Here is a 20935-nt window from a genome sequence, read left to right on the forward strand (position 1 = left end):
AATTTAAGGAAGTGTAAGTTGTTAAAGTCTTGGGACAATTGCGATTCGAAAACACTTACAGTATATACACACATTAGTAAAGTACCGGTATTAGATTTTTTGTTTAAATTTTTAAATCACATAAACTGTTGGATATTGATAGTTTACTCTAGTTCCTAATGGGAGAATTTACTACGGCTCTACACATAAACGTATAAGGATTTAAGATCTATATATGTGAGTAATTTTTTCGTGGCATAATCTATATTATTGCAATATGTAGAGTTTCTGGACGCACATCACCAAGCCAGGGATACTGACAATATATGATAAATATTTATGTGAATCGTCTGTAAATGCATGTCATAAAGTAGTTGGATTCCAACTAATTAACCAAGTTCCTTCGCTGTTCAGATATACGCATCCTTATTTCTGATCCAAAATCGCTAAATTTGGATCCCCCTCTGAAATTAATACAGCAGACAAGTTGACAAAATTTTCACGACCGAATAATAGCAGGCATTTCCCATATTTATTCTACTTTTTAATTTCTTTTTGAGTGTCATTTATAATTGAACGTTTTTGCGAAAACGAATTGATGCAACATTTTGCGAAAACGAGCTATATATCATAATCATATGAAGTTTAGCTTCTGTATCATCCTATGTAGTCAGATTTTGCATAACTAAGTCTATACCTTGCGTAGAGGATGATTAGAAATATCTCCTTCCCACAACATAAACTGTGTATAAAATAAAACTCGTCTTCTGAGAAAAGTAGTTTTGTGCATCTATCGAGTTTAGCAAAATTTCTCCTTAATTGTTGCTTTTCCTGCGAGATATATTTGAAATTCTCCACTTCTTGAAAGGATAAATTTCCAGTTTTTAGATTTACATGATTTAGTATGCTCTTCACGACACATAATCCACAATTGTGTAAAATGTGCTAGCAGATAAGCGAACAGATCTGGTGCTATCCTTAGACTTAATTCATAGCCGTGCTGTTCCTCCTGCTGTAGTTTGTCTACGCCGCCGATATCGATTATCTCGCAAGATCGAATGCGTATCTTTCTAAGTGAATCGACTCACCAAACAGATTATATTAACATGTAAAATTCTCTTCGCATTAAAATAACACAGTTTTATAATTATTAATTCTGTAACATATTATGCAACAAGAAGTAAACGGAACTTATGGACACATTACACTAAATAAAACTTAGCAATGATACGCAATAAAGTTCTAATATTTCACTGAGCTCCATACACTGAAATAGAAAACCCGAACATACATTACGGCCTGGTCCAGATCGAAAAGGCACTGACTATGCCATATTTCGCATTGTTGTGAAAAGTTGTGTAGGCCTAAACTGTGAAATGTTCGTTATCAGTTGTAATAACTGTAAATGGTTAAAATCAATAATTTGAATAATAATATGGGACAAGGAGAAGTTTGTAGTACTATAAATTGTAAGAAAAATAGGTTAGAGTTAACCTTCTTCCGAAAGATCCAGGAAGGTGGTTTTATAAAATATAATATATACTTTATGAAGTTAATATATAAACCTTATATATTTCATATTTAAATAGTGGAAGAAAGATGTTAATTTTTTCAAACGAACACGATATCGAAAGTACAATACATTTTATCGTCTGCTAAGGAAAGGGTCTGTGATCCCGGTGGTTAGCAATTATCTATGGATGCATATGTAGTAAGTATTGAGCTTCATGACTTTATATAGTAAACTGTGGTCATACTGTCTCCAAGAAAAGAGTTCGTACCTTTGTCACCGATATGCTTTGACTAAACATAAGAAAGCTAGGGACTATATTTTCAAAACGTATTACGTGTTATTCTTGCTAATCTTGCGATATGAGGGACGCATCCTTTTGTTGGACCTCAGAGCTTACTCCTTCACAGAGAGTTTCGTTTCGTTCTGAACAAAAGAGCAAAGATAATCTTGAAAACTTTTAGATAATACGAAGTCATATTGCTTTAAAAAATCAGGGCATTTCTGAGATGGCTAAAGCTATTAAGAATGAAATTTGCAGAATGGAAAATTAATCCTAATGTTTACTTAGTATGGAAATGGTATAAAGTTCAGCTGCAACGCTATTTTCTTCTTCATTCATAAGTAAACTATTTACGAAGCTCTGTATAGCATTCACGCGAATATTCTGCATAATATTAAATTTTCGTAAGGTGTTAGTAAATCATGTTCCGGTTTCAAATAGCACCGAATTTACAGATATGAATGGAGAAATTTGTGGAAGTGAGGTGCAACCGGACATTGCATGTCCTCTGTATTACGCCCTGGTATTAATCGAAACTTGTGAGTGAAATAACCTTGGAATGCATTTGTAATTGGCCGGAGTTGCCAGTATTATGCTTATAGTTCACAACTGTGGAGTAAACTTAATGGTTAGCATGGCTGACAATGAAACCAGTTCATCCTGTGTCAGCTCTAGATTGGTGCAGGTTACATGGTAGAGATTTTTTCCGGGTTTTTCCCTCAACCCGTTAAGAGCATACATATGACATGGTGCCAGTGGAAGCGCTTGTCTGTCAAGAAGTTAGCAACTCTTAAAACTTGCAATACAATGGACGTGTATCATTGAACTTTGTTTACGTGTAGAATTATCGGTGATTTATTTTAACTTTTACGCAAAATTCATTCCTTCTTATTCCGAATTGCATTAGCAAGGACTGAATAAATCTAAGAGTAGCGAGGAATTGAAGTGTGACTTAATTTTCAATTTGCATCTGTTTCTGAATCTTGTCACGGCCCTTTTGATGCTAGAGATCAGATAGTTGTTGCGTATGCCGTTTACTGCAATAAAGTTTTTGTTCAGAGTCTGTTAGGAGTTTGATTTAATGGAAATGTTAAAATGTTGAACAGGTACGTTACAGTTTTCTACATTTGAGACTTATTAAAAAGTTGTAAGTGTATAATTATATTCTGAGTTAACATAGACTATACAGTAGCGTGCAAATTAATCCGAACAACGTAATTACTTATGCAAATACACTCAAACGGGATAAAAAAAAAAAGGGATCTAAGATATACCTCAGTAATCTATGTGCCTCCCTTGTTCCTAATAACAGCTCTGAGACGATTTGGCATGGATTCCACTAATTTCCCACAAATATTATTCATCGCGAAACCATACACCAAAGAGTGCAGAAATCATCTTCTCCTTTGTAGAACAATCCATTTTTTGCATTCTTCTTTTGCAAATTGACCACATGTTCTCAATGGGGTTGATGTCGGTTGAGTTGCCTGGCCAGGGGAGTACCTGAATATTCTTCTTGTTGAAGAATTCTGTAGTATTTCGAGAAGTATGGCATGGTGCCAGGTTTTGTGGGAACACACATCTGTCATCCGGAAATGATTTTTGCAGCTGGGGTACGATTCTGGTTTCCAATAAGTGAATATATTTGTCAGAATTCATCATTCCCTTGATAAGTATTAATGCCCCAGGTCCTTCATGTGTAAAACAACCCCAAAACATTACTTTAGAGGGGTATTTGGGTGCTTGTTGGGGATGAGCTGCTGTTACTTTTTCGGATCCTTTCCGTACGTAAGAAACACGGTGGCCGTGGACCTCGAAATGAGACTCATCGGAAAAAAGTACATTCTTCCAGTCATTCACTGTCCAGTGTTGATGTAATTTTGCCCACATTAAGCGTTTTTTGCACATAACAGGGGTTAGCAGTTGCTTCTTAATAGGCTTACGAGCCCTTCGTCCAGCTTCCAAAAGCCTACGCCGCACTGTTGTGAGGTGAATATTCGCCCCAGTGGTAGCCATTAACTCGCGGGTTAAGTCGACAGCAGTTAGCCTAGGATTTAATTTAGGCTTACTTTTCCTGACAAACGATCATCTGCAGGTGAAGTCTTCCTTTTCCGGCCACAGCTTCCTTTTTTCTGGGGTGTGATGGATCCAGTCTCCCTGTATCGTTTTTTGATCGAATTAACAGTAGCCAAACCGATGTGACATTCTGCAGCAATTTGCCTCTGTGTCATAAAAGAATGCTCTGCTAATGTTATAATTTTAGACCGTTTTCGTGGAGTTGTATCCATTTGTGAAGACGACAGAATGTACACAGGATTGCAGTATTAAGTCTTCAACACAACTGAAATGCTTATAAGTATAAAACGACAGGCAAAATGTCACATCTTATAAAAAAAATAATGACAGACCTTCAACAATGGAATTACACGTACTACAGATGTCAATTAAAGCGGTATGAGCAGCTGTGAGGCCAACAATGACAGAAAATGTAAAACTATGTCGTGTTCGGATTAATTTGCACGCTACTGTAGCCTTGAATATATTATTTTATCTTGAATCTTGCGTGCACTACTTTTAACGCTTAATTACAAATGATTGATAAATTGGCAACTTACTAGTGTTAATTATAAAGGCGACGTGTGGCTTACAGCTGTTTCGCTGTATACTGTACACCATCATCAGAGCCTCAGATCGTTTTCAATGCGTATCGAAAATTGTTAGTTTTGTTATAATTTAATACTAATTTATTGACTGAGAACCAGTGACATATTTTGAGGAGAACTTCCTCTGTTGAAAATTGGAATGTGTTGGTGTTATTGGCTGTAATTACTACACCTGTGTCATCTTTGCACGTCAGAATCGCTGCGGATCTCCATCAGGGTTTGCCCTGACTTCGTCCTCACCAGGTGCTAAAACTGTTCAATATTCTTTGTAGCAGATAAGTGGTTTCAGACATCTTTAGAAATTTAAGAGAAAGTGTTTAGGATTTGGCTCTTTAACCGGACAGGGATAAGGCCACTAGGCCTTTTTTTTTATCTCTATCAAGATATTACACTTGGTTAAGAGAGAAGTTTTATATGATATTCTTATTGAATTTGGTATTCCCAAGAAACTAGTTCGATTAATTAAAGTGTGTCTCAGTGAAACGTCAGCAAAGTGCGTATAGGTCAGTTTCTGTCAGATTCGTTTCGAATTCACTGTGGGCTAAAGCAAGGAGATGCACTATCATCTTTACTTTTTAACTTTGCTCTAGAATATGCCATTAGGAAAGTCCAGGATAACACAGAGGGTTTGGAATTGAACGGGTTACATCTGCTGCTTGTCTATGCGGATGACGTGAATATGTTAAGAGAAAATCCACAAACGATTAGGGAAAACGCGGGAATTTTACTTGAAGCAAGTAAAGAAATAGGTTTGGAAGTAAATCCCGAAAAGACAAAGTATATGATTATGTCTCGTGACCAGAATATTGTACGAAATGCAAATATAAAAATTGGAAATTTATCTTTTGAAGAGGTGGAGAAGTTCAAATATCTGGGAGCAACAGTAACAAATATAAATGATACTCGGGAGGAAATTAAACACAGAATAAATATGGGAAATGCGTGTTATTATTCGGTTGATAAACGTTTATCATCCAGTCTGCTGTCGAAAAATGTGAAAGTTAGAATTTATAAAACATTTATATTACCGGTTGTTCTATATGGTTGTGAAACTTGGACTCTCACTTTGAGAGAGGAACAGAGATTAAGGGTGCTTGAGAATAAGGTGCTTAGGAAAATATTTGGGGCTAAGAGAGATGAAGTTACAGGAGAATGGTGAAAGTTACACAATGCAGAGCTGCACGCATTGTATCCTTCACCTGACATAATTAGGAACATTAAATCCAAACTTTTGGGATGGGCAGGGCATGTAGCACGTATGGGTGAATCCAGAAATGCATATAGAGTGTTAGTTGGGATGCCAGAGGGGAAAAAGACCTTTGGGGACGCCGAGGCGTAGATGGGAAGATAATATTAAAATGGATTTGAGGGAAGTGGAATATTATGATAGAGAATGGATTAATTTTGCTTAGGATAGGGACCAATGGCGGGCTTATGTGAGAGCGGGAATGAACCTCCGGGTTCCTTAAAAGCCAGTAAGTAAGTATCTGTTTCTGAATTTCGTCACGATCTGGTTATTCCAGCGTCACGGCCCTTTTGATGCAAGAGATTATTTAGTTGTTGGCTTTGCCTTTTAACGGGAATAAAGTTTTTGTTCTGAGTCTGTCAGGAGTTTGATTTAATGGAAATGTTAAAATGTTGAACAGGTACGTTACAGTTTTTTGCATTTGAGACTTATTAAAGAGTTGTAAGAGTATAATTATATTTTGAGATAACATATTTTATTATTTTATTTTATCTTGAATCTTGCGTACACTACTTTTAACACTTAATGAATTACAAATGATAGATAAATTGGCAAATTACTAGTGTTCATTATATAAGCAACGTGGGCTTACAGCTGCTTCGGTTTATACTGTACACCATCATCAGAGCCTTAGATCGTTTTCAATGCGTATCGAAAATTGCGTGAAAACAGGGATCGTATTCAGATCGAATTGAATATTCCTTGAAAACGTAATAATTGGCCCTTTCGCTATTTTTGATCTCAGTTCCATTATGGGGTTAGGTCTCCGAAATTTATTTATCATAACTCATTCACAGACACAGCCAAATCAGCACCCGTACTGAAACAAAAGCTGATATGCTGTTGCAGATCTGTATAGCCCTGTCACGTTCCCCTCCAAGACGATTCACTCGCTCCAGGTAGGGGAATAGAAAGTGCACATCGCACAGAGACTACTGCACAATGTGCAGGGTTTTGACATGCCTGCCTTATGCAAAAGATATACAGTAGCTATAACATAGTTTATATATATTGAAGTTTATTTCTTGCAAGAAAAGATGGACATTGTTGTAGTGTCGATATGAGATTAACTAATTTATGTGTCGTAGTGGGACTTCAGTTGATATCTGCGAGTTATATTAATACATTTTATAGAATACCTCTTATGTAAAAATGTGTTTGAGGAAGTAGCGTTGTTGTAACTTGTGGTAAATGTTTTTCAACAGTTCAATTCCTGTAATCATTGGCAATCACATAACCTCTTCTTTCAGTTGTGATGGATTTGAACAAGATGGAGTCTGAGGATGACCATTTTGGCTTTCTACCACGTCATAACACACACGCAATGGATGAGAATAAGGCTTCATCAGAGGTAAACAGTAAAGTATTGCTATGTATTTTAGTTGTGTGTGTGTCGAACAGGTGGGGAAAGCATTCGTTTCACACGTTATATTCAGTAGAATAAATTATAGCGTCGTGCTGTGAGGTGTATAACGTCATCATTTAGCCTGCACTTATGAAGTGTGGGTTGCTTCTACTCTCCTTATAGGAAGAAATTTTCACGCGATAGTGAAGGTATCTGTATAGCGCTGTTTTGTCAGCAAATAGGGATTATAAAGAATGGACACTTCGCGTCGGTACCTTTCATGTAGCTGGACTGATTTAAATGACCTTCAAGCCAGCTAGAGCGTGAGATTCTGCTTTCTCCCTAGAGTTGGCGTTGACATCACACCAACTAGCAGTCGACACAGCGGAAATATAACACATATAATTAATACATCTAGGTACATTATGTACTCCAAATAAAATAAATTGGGTCCATAAAATAATAAATCCGTCATTAACTGTAATGTCTAGACTCTAGAGTTCCTTTATAATGAGAGTTGAGACGTTGACCCCAACAACAATTAAAATATGTAATGATTTGATAGCACTGAAAATGGAAAAACAAAACTCTTACGAGAAGTAAAACCATATAGCTATCTTATATTATATACAAATATTAAACGAATTTGATACATAATTGTATAATGTATTATATGATTTTATAATATAATTTATTATATCTGAAATATAAAAAATTATTATTACAACTAGTTCGTCACTGAGAAATAAGGAAAAGCTGTTAACTTGGATTTATTTGAAGCAAAGCGTTACTGGATTATGCAATAAGGTAGGCGATGTTTGAATCCTGTGTCTCAACTCTATACTCAATTATTATCTTAGCCTATGCTCGATTACACTACCTCTAGCACTTGAAAGTAGAACTAAATGCTGGCGCACAGAGAAACAAAACACAGGAAAATTCGCTCAGTGTCCATTCTTTATATTCCCTATTCGCTGGTTTTGTCTGCGTGATGATCGAACAATGCAGAGCTATAGTTCTGAATTCAATCTGGTCCAAAACTGTATTGGAAAGCTCAACTGCGGTTCTGTTTGCTACCTCTGTATCGAACGTAGGTCAACCTTGGAGATCATAAAAGGGCGATTTTGCTTTGTACCCCATAATATGTTGTTCCGAATTATAGTTTCTGAGACATAATTATATTCAGGTCAGGTGCTCTTATATCCTACAACCGTAATCTTTTTTTTTTTTTTTAACAGAATTTGTGGAGTACACGCTACCACTTATTGACAAGTAAAACTGTGACCTTAATTAAATATGTGGAAAAGCTTAAAGTATATTGATTTGAGATCTGCTTCTGTTAGGCCCGTAACATACTTGAAGAGTTTTCGCTAGCGAGAAATGTGTTGCGAGAAAATTCAAAGATTGATAATATGGATTCAAATGGACGTCCACTCACTGGAAGAGATTCTCGTTCGAGGCAAAAACCTCGCGCGAGTTTCTCGCTGGAATCGATAGCTCAGCCAGTTTTCTTGACACATTTATCAAAGATGTTTGACATTTATACTCTTTATGACGATTGAATGTAGAAAAAGATATCACAGGTGGCGATGATTTGTATTGTTTTTATTAAAAATGAGGAAGTATGGCTGATAATTGCAGTCAGAAACTTATCGAACTTGTACAATGTCACCCATAGGCCTTATTATATGATACACAGGATGAAAACTATAAAAACACGAAACTTAAAGAAGAAACCTGGAGACAAATATCAGATTATCTGAAAATAAATAGGGTTACATTTTATTTTGTTGAGATTTAATATTATTTGTTGTAACATTTGAAATAATGTTTCTATATGTCTTAACAGTTTACGTAATTTTAATCAGAATATAGCAAAGAATTCCCCTCAACGAACGTTGAGCGACTTCCACCGATTTTGGAATAGATACCGACGCACATAGGTTAGGTTAGGTTAGTTTAGGCTTTTAATATCCCATCAAGATGAAGGTGAAAGCGATTGAGTGTGATTTTTTGTTTTCTATGTTGGCAGTTCAAGTGCGACGGCATCTATTCCAAAATCGGCGGAAGTCACTCAACGCTCGTTTAACTAAGAATTCTCTATCATATCATGAATGGCAAAAACTTGTGGTCCATTCAACCTGAAATAACGCCTAAACGTACAGTATCATCAACAAATGGAAATCAGTGACCGAAACTCGCCTTTATCTTCGTTGGATACAATGTGATTTCCAGATATTTCTGGCTTTAATTTTAGGCCTACTTTTTCTTTTCATTAACAAAATATGATCATGTAACTCCATTTCCTCATCACCCGAATACTCAGATTCATTATAGCGTTCGGACGTAATTTGTAAAGTACGACAATATAGATACAGGTTATATATTTAAGTACGACAATATACGTAATTATACATAACCTATAATATTTCCCCCAACGAGTGATTACTATAATCAGAAAAATGCTTTCTGCATGAAGGCAGTGCTTAGATGATCACAGCGAGGTGTGATCTGTGATATCGAGAACTCGCCAAGTGTGTGGAGGAAGGCTCTTCGCCTCTTTCTCGCAACACATTTCTCCCTGGCGAAAACTCTTCAAGTGTGTTACGGGCCTCACTGACGTGCACATTATGATATACGTTAGCCAATAGCTGCTATGAAGAACCAGATTGGCGACGGTTCCACATGAAGTTATCTTTAAAATAGCTCATAAAATTATTCACGATGTCTTTTCGTACTGCAGGAAGTGAATTTATCGCATCTGGAAGTGTCTGGCGTGAAGACAGAATTCGTGGACCAGAGTTACGATATCAAATCAGAGATAAAGGTTGAAGACACCACACCAGAGGCTATTAGCTCTCCTGTGGTGAAATCTGAAGTTGATGTAAGTGGTACACTGTCTATATACGCATGTGAGTGTAGCGTAGTTTTCACCCTTAACTGGTATCATGACGTCTGTGAGACGGCTCCAAACTTTTCCACTGCCATCCCTCCTTCTACAAGCATTATTTTGCTTCCTCTGCGTATATACCTTTCACTTGGAGTATTGGTTCTAGGCTGTGAAAATCTCACAACCCTCGCTGTGTTCGACCTTGAGTAAATGCATAGTAAAATCGACACGTTGTCTCACTGACGTCATGATCCCAGTTATGGATTAAGTATCTCATACCTATTAACAGTGTCGAATTTTATTAAGTGTTTTCCCATTTTCATTACGTTCAAAAATTGGCTAGTTTTCATTTTAGATTAGGGGGAAAGGAACTGGCCACCCTACCCTATTATCTCCTGACCTAGTTGCCTCATAAGTAGTGCCTTCTTGCTATCACTTGTTAGGTTCAGACCTGCCTTCACACAGTTGACTGAACAAGGACAATAGAATTTTGGATTAAAAAAAAATTGTAATTCGCAATTATATTTCTGTCAGGGAACAGAGAATTATCTCGAATGCATGGAAAAAATTGTGCCTAGGAACAGATATAATTTAAGTTTACGAAGATTGTTATTTTGTTGTTATTGATCTAGCAATTACTATCCTAGACAATGAATGATGGGTTCATACACATGTAAAGGCTTATACAAGACTCAAGAGATTTGGAAGTCCTCTAACTTTGTTAAGAAGTACCTTTATAGAAAGATAATAAAATGATAATATAAATAATAATAACGAAAATGGTGTTAATAATAATAATAATAATAATAATAATAATAATAATAATAATAACAAATGAGTTATAATAATAATAATATTAATCGTAATAATCATCATAATAAATTCAGATTTTTTTAATGTTCTATATTTAGAGCTATAAAATTGGCATTTAAACCGATTCCTACGGAATTTAATCTCCATAACCTTCGTTGTTTCCCACGAAACCTGCCTCTTCAGTTGTTTTGCAAGCATTTAAAATGGCAACAAATTACAGGTTCCATAGCTCAGAGTTCATTTGACATGATGAATCTACTGAATCCGCAGCAACAATGTCTGTTACAAATGAATTTGCAAGTGTGTTGTGAAAACTTAATGCAATAATTTTAATAAATTTGGGGACTGTATGAACAGCGCATATTTTCAAGGTTGAAAGTGATTCCAATGTGTTACAGGACAACCAACTAACCTGAATTTAAGGAAGGTTATATGAAGGACGTATAGTGAGTATCACGTAAGAACAGTTCCAAAAATTTCACCGACTCTTAGTGCTGCCAACTAATATCACATATCACCAAAGATGGTTAATTCACAATGCCACATAATATAATATAATATAATATAATATAATATAATATAATATAATATAATATAATATAATATAATATAATATAATATAATATAGTATAGTATAGTATAGTAAAGTATAGTAAAGTATAGTATAGTATAATATAGTATAATATAATATAATATAATATAATATAATATAATATAAACGAAGGCACACTAGTATAGTAGCCATTCGAACTTTCAGGGGGGCAGACTGTAATTCTGTCCATTATTTGGTAATTGGAGAATTAAGAGAAAGACTATCAGTAGCCAAGTGAGTAGAGCAACAAGCCAATATTAGTAGATTCAATATTTTGAAATTAAATGACGAGGATACTAAGCAACGTTATCAGGTTGAAATTTCAAATAGGTTTGCTCCTTTAGCAATTTCCGACGAAGCTGAGAAAGAGTTAGATGTTAATTGCGTGTGGGACAATATCCGAAATAATATCAAAATGTCAGCTGAACAGAGCATAGGTTATCATGAAACTAAGAAAAGGAAACCATGGTTTGATGAAGATTGTTCCATTGCAGTAGATAGAAGGAAACAGGCAAAATTGAAATTCTTACAGGATCCAATTGAGGTGAATAGAGATAATTATTTCAATAAAAGACGGGAAGCAAGTCGTACACTTAGGAATAAAAAGAGGGATTACTTAAAGGAAAAACTTAATGAGGTAGACACAAATAGTAAGAATAAAAACATTCGAGATTCATATAAGGGTATAAAGGAATTTAAAAATGGATATCAGGCAAGGGTAAACGTGATCAAGGATGAGAATGGTGGCTTGCTTGCAGACTCTCATTCAATCCTGAACAGCTGGAAAAACTATTTTGGGCAACTGCTAAATATACATAGGCCAAATAGAAATGATCGGGACAAAATTCAAATACAAACTGCTGAGCCATTTATACCGGAACCCACACTTTCTGAAGTCGAAATTGCGATAGAAAATCTGAAAAAGTACAAGTCTCCAGGTATTCATCAAATTCCAGTAGAATTAATGCAAGAGGGTGGAAGTGCATTATATAGCGAAATTTATAAACTTGTACTTGCAATTTGGGAAAAGGAAATTGTACCAGAACAATGGAAGGAGTCCATAATCGTACCTATTTTTAAGAAGGGGGACAAGATTAACTGTAGTAACTTTCGAGGAATATCACTTTTGTTGACGTCGTACAAAATTATGTCGAATATCCTTTTGAGAAGATTAACTCCATATATAGATGAAATTATTGGGGATTATCAGTGTGGTTTTAGGCGTAATAGATCAACTATTGATCAGATTTTTTGTATTCGACAGATATTGGAGAAAAATTGGGAGTATAAGGGTACAGTACATCAGTTATTCATAGATTTCAAAAAGGCGTATGACTCGGTTAAGAGAGAAGTTTTATATAATATTCTTATTGAATTTGGTATTCCCAAGAAACTAGTTCGATTAATTAAAATGTGTCTTTAGCGAGACTTACAGCAGAGTCTGTATAGGTCAGTTTCTATCTGCTGCTTTTCCAATTCACTGCGGGCTAAAGCAGGGAGATGCACTATCGCCTTTACTTTTTAACTTCGCCCTAGAATATGCCATTAGGAAAGTTAAAGATAACACAAAGGGTTTGAAATTGAACGGGTTACATCAGCTGCTTGTCTATGCGGATGACGTGAATATGTTAAGAGAAAATCCACAAACGATTAGGGAAAACGCGGGAATTTTACTTGAAGCAAGTAAAGAAATAGGTTTGCAAGTAAATCCCGAAAAGACAAAGTATATGATTATGTCTCGTGACCAGAATATTGTACGAAATGGAAATATAAAAGTTGGAGATTTATCCTTCGAAGAGGTGGAAAAATTAAAAAATCTTGGAGCAACAGTAACAAATATAAATGACACTTGCGAGGAAATTAAACGCAGAATAAATATGGGAAATATCTGTTATAATTCGGTTGAGAAGCTTTTCTCATCTAGTCTGCTGTCAAAAAATCTGAAAGTTAGAATTTATAAAACAGTTATATTACCGGTTGTTCTGTATGGTTGTGAAACTTGGACTCTCACTTTCAGAGAAAAACAGTGATTGAGGGTTTTTGAGAATAAGGTTCTTAGGAAAATATTTCGGGCTAAGAGGGATGACATTACAGGAGAATGGAGAAAGGTACACAATGCAGAGCTGCACGCATTGTATCCTTCACCTGACTAATTAGGAACATTAAATCCAGACTTTTGGGATGGGCAGGGCATGTAGCACGTATGGCCGAATCCAGAAATGCATATAGAGTGTTATTTGGGAGGCCAGAGGGAAAAAGACCTTTGAGGAGGCCGAGACGTAGATGGGAAGATGATATTAAATTGTATTTGAGGGAGGTGGGATATGATGGTAGAGACTGAATTAATCTTGCTCAGGTTAGGGACCAATGGCGGGCTTATGTGAGGGCGGCAATGAACCTCCGGGTTCCTTAAATGCCAGTAAGTAAGTAAGTATTGTGTGTAATATTATTATTACTATTATTAATATTATATATTATCATATTATACTGTTCATTTTCTTCAAATATTGTTGCAAATTCACATTACATATTTTATAGGCCACTTATACATGAAATGCACTTATTTTCAAGGTTTAAATTGATTCTAATGTATTACAATACAAGCTACTAAGCTGAATAATGGCATGTATAATAATAGTAATAATAATAATAATAATAATAATAATAATAATAATAATAATAATAATAATAATAATATAGTATTAACATGAACGATGACTTCCTTATTTAGTTATTTAACACATCTCATCTTTAGGTTGGGAGGTTTTGTCGAAATGGTTCAATACTTTGTGAAAGAGTAGGCCTCTATTTTCCTCCTCAACCTCTCGCACATTAAGTTTGTCATTAATATGATGTAACATTAAAATATATTTCGTCTGACAACATGAAGTTCATTGCTTTAACTAAACAGTTTACTATTTGCAAGACTTAACCTAAAATGTATTTTGTTTGATCACGTGAAGTGATTAGTACAAACTCTGTAAACGGAATGCCACTTTGAAATGTATGCTTAAGAATACTTACTCTTAGTAATTTTGCTCTCATAGTTATAATTGGCGTCTCTGTGCGCATAATTCCTTCTTCATTATTATCTTTCTTCAGTTCATTATACATTTGAACTACGGATTCTTAAAGAGTACTCTGAATGGGGCACATTTCTTTCTTCGAGGAATCACTGCCCTGTTATTTCTTCTCTCTGGCATTATTAGAATAAAAATCAAAACTCGAAAGAAATTAATTAAAATGTGAATTGGTATTTCTATCTATCACTCAATACGTGTATCACAACTTATGTTATATTTACTTAGCTACACTTATCGACTATAATCTTGAATTTTAACCACATCACAATGGAACACATAAAATAATTATTGTGTGTTAATATTAATACTGATATTAATTAATTATTAGTATGTTCAAATTACACTAGCTTCCAGTAAGCGGATGAGAAAACTTGAACAATTTGAATTTTCTGTATTTGCACACCAAGGACTGCTGTCACTGCTGCCAACATAAGTTAGAAAATCACTACCAGTTGTAGTATTTCTCCATACGGAAATTCGAAACGAAGTTGTGGAAATAAAATTTAACCCTCAAACTATAAAATAACCATAATCCACTATACTGTTTTCGCTGTAAGAAAAATCCTAATGTAAACACAAGCACGTTGCTGTCATATCACTGATTGGCTGCCAGTCAAAATACTCACACAACGCAAGAAAATATAGATCCGTATTTGTAAAACTTAATCTTGTATTATTTGAAAATGAAAAAATGATTTCTAGTTGTTAAATACGATGAAACATATAAATTCACTCATATGTAAAACGCTATGTAAAAGAAAAGCTACTTTTATATTTTGTTATTTACTATGAACGTGGATGAAGACCAAGAGTAACACCGAGGTAGTCTGTTCTTGTAACAAGCTGGCGTCACTTGATCTCGTAGTTGTTCACATAAGCACGTGGTACTGAAGTATGGCTTCTACATCCTGGAAGGAATAATTCCTTCGTCCGGCAGCAATTGGTCTTACACATAAGTTTAAAATAATTTAATTACAGTAACTATAAAGTAAAAGTTTCCTAAGCAAAGTAATAAATAGTAGTGAGGTTAGGTCTACTTGACAGTAACGGGAAATGTTTAACATGAAACAGAATGTACATCAGTAGGCGGGAACATGTACTGAGAATCTATGGCGCCAAACAGCGGCCAATGAAGCCTCACTTCAGTCACGTGCTATTGTTTACATTAGGATTTTTCTTACAGCGAAAAGATTATAGCATATGTAGTAATGGTGGAAAAATGGTTAGGTTTCGCACTCGGGATATTAAGTAAGCTGATCCAGACTGTCAATCAATGCAGTTCAGGGGAACCATTTTTGAATTTTGAGTAAAAGTCATTACAACCTTCCCGAATAGTTAGATTGGTTCACTATGTTTGAATAGAGAGCTCTGTGACATAGAAAACCATTGACCGATATGGCCATTATTTACTCACTTTTCCAGGAAGATTTGTTGGATGTGGACAAGGAGGAACAAGAAATGGAAGTATCCTCAGAAGAGGATGAAGTGTTGACTGATAGGTGAGTGTACTATGGTTATTTTGCTTCTTTCATTCTTTCAGAATTTTATTTAATGGTAACGTAGAAAATAAATTTTATAATGTATGATACTTTTTTTTTATCTACTATATTTGTGTGGGTACTCTTATTAACACATCAATATATTTTGACACTAAAGTGACATGAGATTCACTAAAATTATCATTACTATAGCAAGTAACATTTCATAGACACTACTTTAGATTCTCAAAAGATATAGTCTTTTATTTTTACAGTCTTTTATTCTACTGATCCCAAAGGGTGTGAAATGTATTCTTTTGCAATAACTTTCAGTATTTTGAATGCAATAAGAAAGTTTGTCTTACCATTTTATTTTTACAATGCTACTCAGCAGTAATGTGTTTTATTTTCATCATCTATTTCATCTTTTTAGTAAATTAAACTTTCGAATGTAGAGAATTTATATTTTCTAGGAAATGTTGAGAAGTTGTGTTTTGATAGATTAAAGAAGTACCATCAAATGGTATGATCACTCAACTGGCGCTGGTCAAAGCATTCACTGGGTGAATATTCTGAAATGGGCAAATATGAATAACAAAAGTGGAAAAAATATATTAAATTGTGTACTTTTTTCTCACATTGGTTACATTTGCTCCTATTATTGAAGATTCTGGTATCAGTTGAGCTTAAAAAAAAATTTATGTGAGATTTTCTAATTAAAAAAAAGCCAAGGGATTGTTGTTATCTTTCCCTTACAGCCCATTGTTTAAGGTATCTTCTAAACTTCTATACGTCAAATTTCACTTGTCTTCGAACATTTCTTTTTTCCCGATCAGTTATATCTGCTATTTTCTTTCTTTTTTTTTATATTCTTTGCCATAATCCCTTTTTTTCTGCAACTCCTCTTCAGTCATATTTGCCCTCTGCCTACGTATCTTCTTCCTTTCATATTTCCTACTTTCATCATCAGACTTTTTTTTCTTTCCTATGAACAATCACATGAAATAATACTCGAAGTTACTGTATACACCAGTATTTAATAATTGTATGTTAAATGGAACCTCGTCCCACAATAAAGGGACTGACGTTACAGGGACCATTGTTACAAATTATTATTATTTCCGCAATAGTTCTGACAAAATAAATCGTTAAAAAATATCATGGAGGTTAGATTTTTTAGTCGACAAACATTGTAATGTTTTGCATATACTACGAAAGTTTAGCATATACAAACTATATTTAATGCCACCTGGGACCGGTGTTACCAATAGAAAACATAACATTCAGTCATCAGCGATGATTTTTGTATTTTTCAATAAAATAAATTACGATAATGGACGAAAAGTTTTTCAACTGGCGCCATGTTGACCTCTCATCACTACCAACCGTTAAAATTTACCACATGAAGCAAAATAGTCTTTTGTGTAGCTCTTTTATTTCGAGGGATTTGCGTTACGAAATTTTTGGGGACAAACTTTACGTTAAAGTTGTGTCCTTTCAGAATTATACAAACAACAATTCCTGTCTTTCATAAGTATCTTAACTATTTATTTTTATAATCTTGGCCGAGGAAATAAAATTAAATCGAAACATTCCGAGAAAAACTTAGTAAAACAGAGTAAAATGTAGTTGGGGACATAGGGACCGTAGTTACATTTTGACGTTTGGACGTTATTTTTTAATTATAAATTTTAAAATTAATCCTTTTAAGGTTTTTTTTTCAACTAAAACATGTGAGAGTTAGTTAATTAAACGCAAACGTAATCAGTTAACATTTTCAAGAAACTCTTTAAATCACCCGGGACATACATTTACGCATTTTAGAATATTCACCCCGCTATGTGAAGTTTATAAATCACTGTCGCTGTCCCCACTTTCTTCATGTGTGCTATCTCAGGCATACGAACATAAAAGATTCATGTAGTGAGAGCTGTGATATCTCATGCAAGGGTGGAATACATACCAGATAGGTTTCCTATTTCCTTTAATTGTGTACTTCCCGCATATACATTGTGTAAGGGGTATAAGTGCAGTCGTTTGGGGACGGTTTACAGCATGGATAGGCATCGTGCCTCACTTGAGAAATAGTGCCTCACTGACCTTCACAGAGCTTATCGCTCTGAGTGACATCATCTTCACAGTCCCTGTCCCTCCCTCACGTAGCTCCTAGGCGTGGGCAGGTTTTATATCAGTTTCATAAGCAATATCAGGGGTTTCATAATGGCATTATCAAAGCAGTGTGTACGCGTTAGAAAACGATTATTTCATGAGAAATGGGAAGAAGAGTTTTTTTGCTGTTTAGAAGGGGAGTACATACGACGTATGTTATCCTCAAAAATCCTATTAGGCATTAATAAATTTAATATACAACGACATTACTCCTTATGTCATAAACAACATGCTGAATTAGTAAGTAAGACAAATTAAATATTATTTTTCGTACTGTTCCGAAGAAAATGTATGATATTAACATTTGCATAGTATACTAAATACGACATTATACCTTAGACACGCTGCATTAAAAGGTACGAGGAATTAAATGTTGTTTGTACGTATTATTTCCAAAAGAAATTTATAAAAAAAAATATTAAATGTACGTAGAAAACGAAATATGATTTTCTGAAATAAAATTATTTTAGGTCGAGAACGTGCAAATCTATTAAGTAATCTTGATAAACGCCAGAATATTCAAGAAAATAAACGTAGACAACGTGATGGAATATTATTGGCTAGTTACGCAATTTCTCGCCTGTGATTTAAATCAATTCAATGATGGAAAAATAGTAAAGAGGTTTATGATTAAAGCTGCCGAATTAATTTGCCAAATTGAATAAAAGTTTTCGAGTCTCTCACGTTAACCAAGCGCTTTCCTAATAATTCGCCACTGACCGCCTTAGCGATTACGATAAGGTGACGCAGGTCACAGCAGTGTATATTTCCCATCCAACTCTGCAGTCTCCTCTCCTAGTAAACAAACTATTTCAAATCGAGTGCCCCACGTAACCGAAAATTGTGCCCATGTATGGTTTACAGGATCAAAAACTGTCCATACAATATAGGGTCTAAACTTGGTAGATTTCCCAGAAATAAATATTTCTTTACTTATATTATTTGCATTATAGCGCTTATATCCTCAGTATACTTAGGAAAATAATTACGTCAGTAGGTTGATCTAGCAAAGAGTTAATGTTACTTTAAATAAATATTTGTGTGTTCTATTTTGTTTCGTGAAATTAAATAAAACTGCATGCTTAAATTTGTTAATATTCTGGCGTGAGAGACGTGGCAACGTTCAGCAGGCAGTACTCTGCACAGACGTAAGTACGAGTCAGCTGAGTTCAAGCTCCCTGTTCATAGGTCTACTGCCGAGCGGATGGCTGTCAGTACAGGGTATTCGATAAACTATTTACAATGTCATTCACAGTTTAGGAATATCATATGTTACTAATTTATGGAGAAATTCTTCGTAATTCAAGTGAAGCAAGAAGGATGTACCGTCAACTTTTTCCTCAAAGAAGGTTACTTAATCGGCGAACTTTTGTAGCAATTTCTCAACGATTTTTAGAAACTAGGAGTCTCTTATTCCGTTTCCAAAATTACTTACTTACATATAGCTTTTAAGGAACCCGAAGGTTCATTGCCGTCCTCACATAAGCCCGCCATCGGTCCCTATCCTGTGCAAGATTAATCCAGTCTCTATCATCATACCCCACCTACCTCAAATCCATTTTAATATTATCCTCCCATCTACGTCTCGGCCTCCCTAAAGGTCTTTTTCTTTCCGGTCTCCCAACTAACACTCTATATGCATTTCTGGATTCGCCCATACGTGCTACATGCCCTGCCCATCTCAAACGTCTGGATTTTAAGTTCCTAATTATGTCAGGTGAAGAATACAATGCGTGCAGTTCTGTGTTCTGTAACTTTCTCCATTCTCCTGTAACTTCATCCCGCTTAGCCCCAAATATTTTCCTAAGCACCTTATTCTCAAACACCCTTAACCTATGTTCCTCTCTCAGAGTGAGAGTTCAAGTTTCTCAAACATAGAGAAGAACCGGTAATATAACTGTTTTATAAATTCTAACTTTCAGATTTTTGGACAGCAGACTGGAAGATAAGAGCTTCTCAACCGAATAATAACACGCATTTCCCATATTTATTCTGCGTTTAATTTCCTCCCGAGTGTCATTTATATTTGTTACTGTTGCTCCAAGATATTTGAATTTTTCTACCTCTTCGATGGATAAATCTCCAATTTTTATATTTCCATTTCGTACAATATTCTGGTCACGAGACATAATCATATACTTTGTCTTTTCGGGATTTACTTCCAAACCGATCGCTTTACTCGCAAAATCACACAAACAGAAATTAAAAAGAAAAAATGATACTGCTTTACAGACGCCGAAGAGATTGAAATTTTACATTAAATCAAAAGGTTTGTGTGATTTTGTGCAGAAAAAACATTATTCATTATTTTTTAGACGTATCATCGTGTACGACATGCTTTGGCGACGTCGTTAAAAACTTTAAATTGGGAGATTCATGAGGAAGTACATTGTGTATCATCAGATGTTCTTTCAGACGGGCAGACATTATTGCTATTAACGGACGCTTAAAACGGGTTCTTGTTCTTGACCCTACTATCCATTTCGAAAGAAACCTAAATCAGGCCACCGAAGTTGATATTGAGAAGAAGTCCATATATGAACCTTGTCTGCCGTATCTTTCTCAAAAGTACAACGTCCCTCTTAAACAATGGTCTGGCATTGGTTTGCTGTTTGGCAGTAGAGGTTCAATCACAAAATTCACATGGAATTATCTTAAGAAACTTCACATTCCTTTTGATTATGTAATGTCTGTCCTTATAAATATTATCAAGGATTCTCTTCAAATATTACATCATCATCTCTATTTCAATTAATCCACTTATATTTGCCTTCAACAATTAACTTTCTATTTTCTTTAATATTTCAAATCACATTGTACTGTATATGCTTATTGTATTCAGGAACCTTGTGGTCACTCAAATTCTTTGAGCTGATGTCTTTAA

General features: G+C 35.0%; 1 protein-coding gene across 3 annotated transcripts in view; it reads left to right on the forward strand.

The window, feature by feature from the left end:
- The first annotated feature begins 1277 nt into the window (after positions 1-1277).
- Positions 1278-20935, forward strand: part of LOC138691958 (zinc finger protein 664-like) — a 37740-nt gene continuing 18082 nt past the window's right edge. The window contains exons 1-4 of one of the 3 annotated variants that reach the window (XM_069814637.1): positions 1278-1690; positions 6932-7032; positions 9770-9910; positions 15827-15903. In XM_069814637.1, the coding sequence (XP_069670738.1) occupies positions 6937-7032; positions 9770-9910; positions 15827-15903 (314 nt within the window). In that variant the 5' untranslated portion in view covers positions 1278-1690; positions 6932-6936. Of the gene's footprint in view, positions 1691-2763; positions 2879-6005; positions 6082-6931; positions 7033-9769; positions 9911-15826; positions 15904-20935 lie in introns of those variants that run through there. The other 2 variants (XM_069814636.1, XM_069814635.1) reach the window with 2 other exon arrangements.

This window comes from Periplaneta americana, chromosome 16 (assembly GCF_040183065.1).
Source record: "Periplaneta americana isolate PAMFEO1 chromosome 16, P.americana_PAMFEO1_priV1, whole genome shotgun sequence".
NCBI classification, from domain to species: Eukaryota; Metazoa; Arthropoda; class Insecta; order Blattodea; family Blattidae; genus Periplaneta; species Periplaneta americana.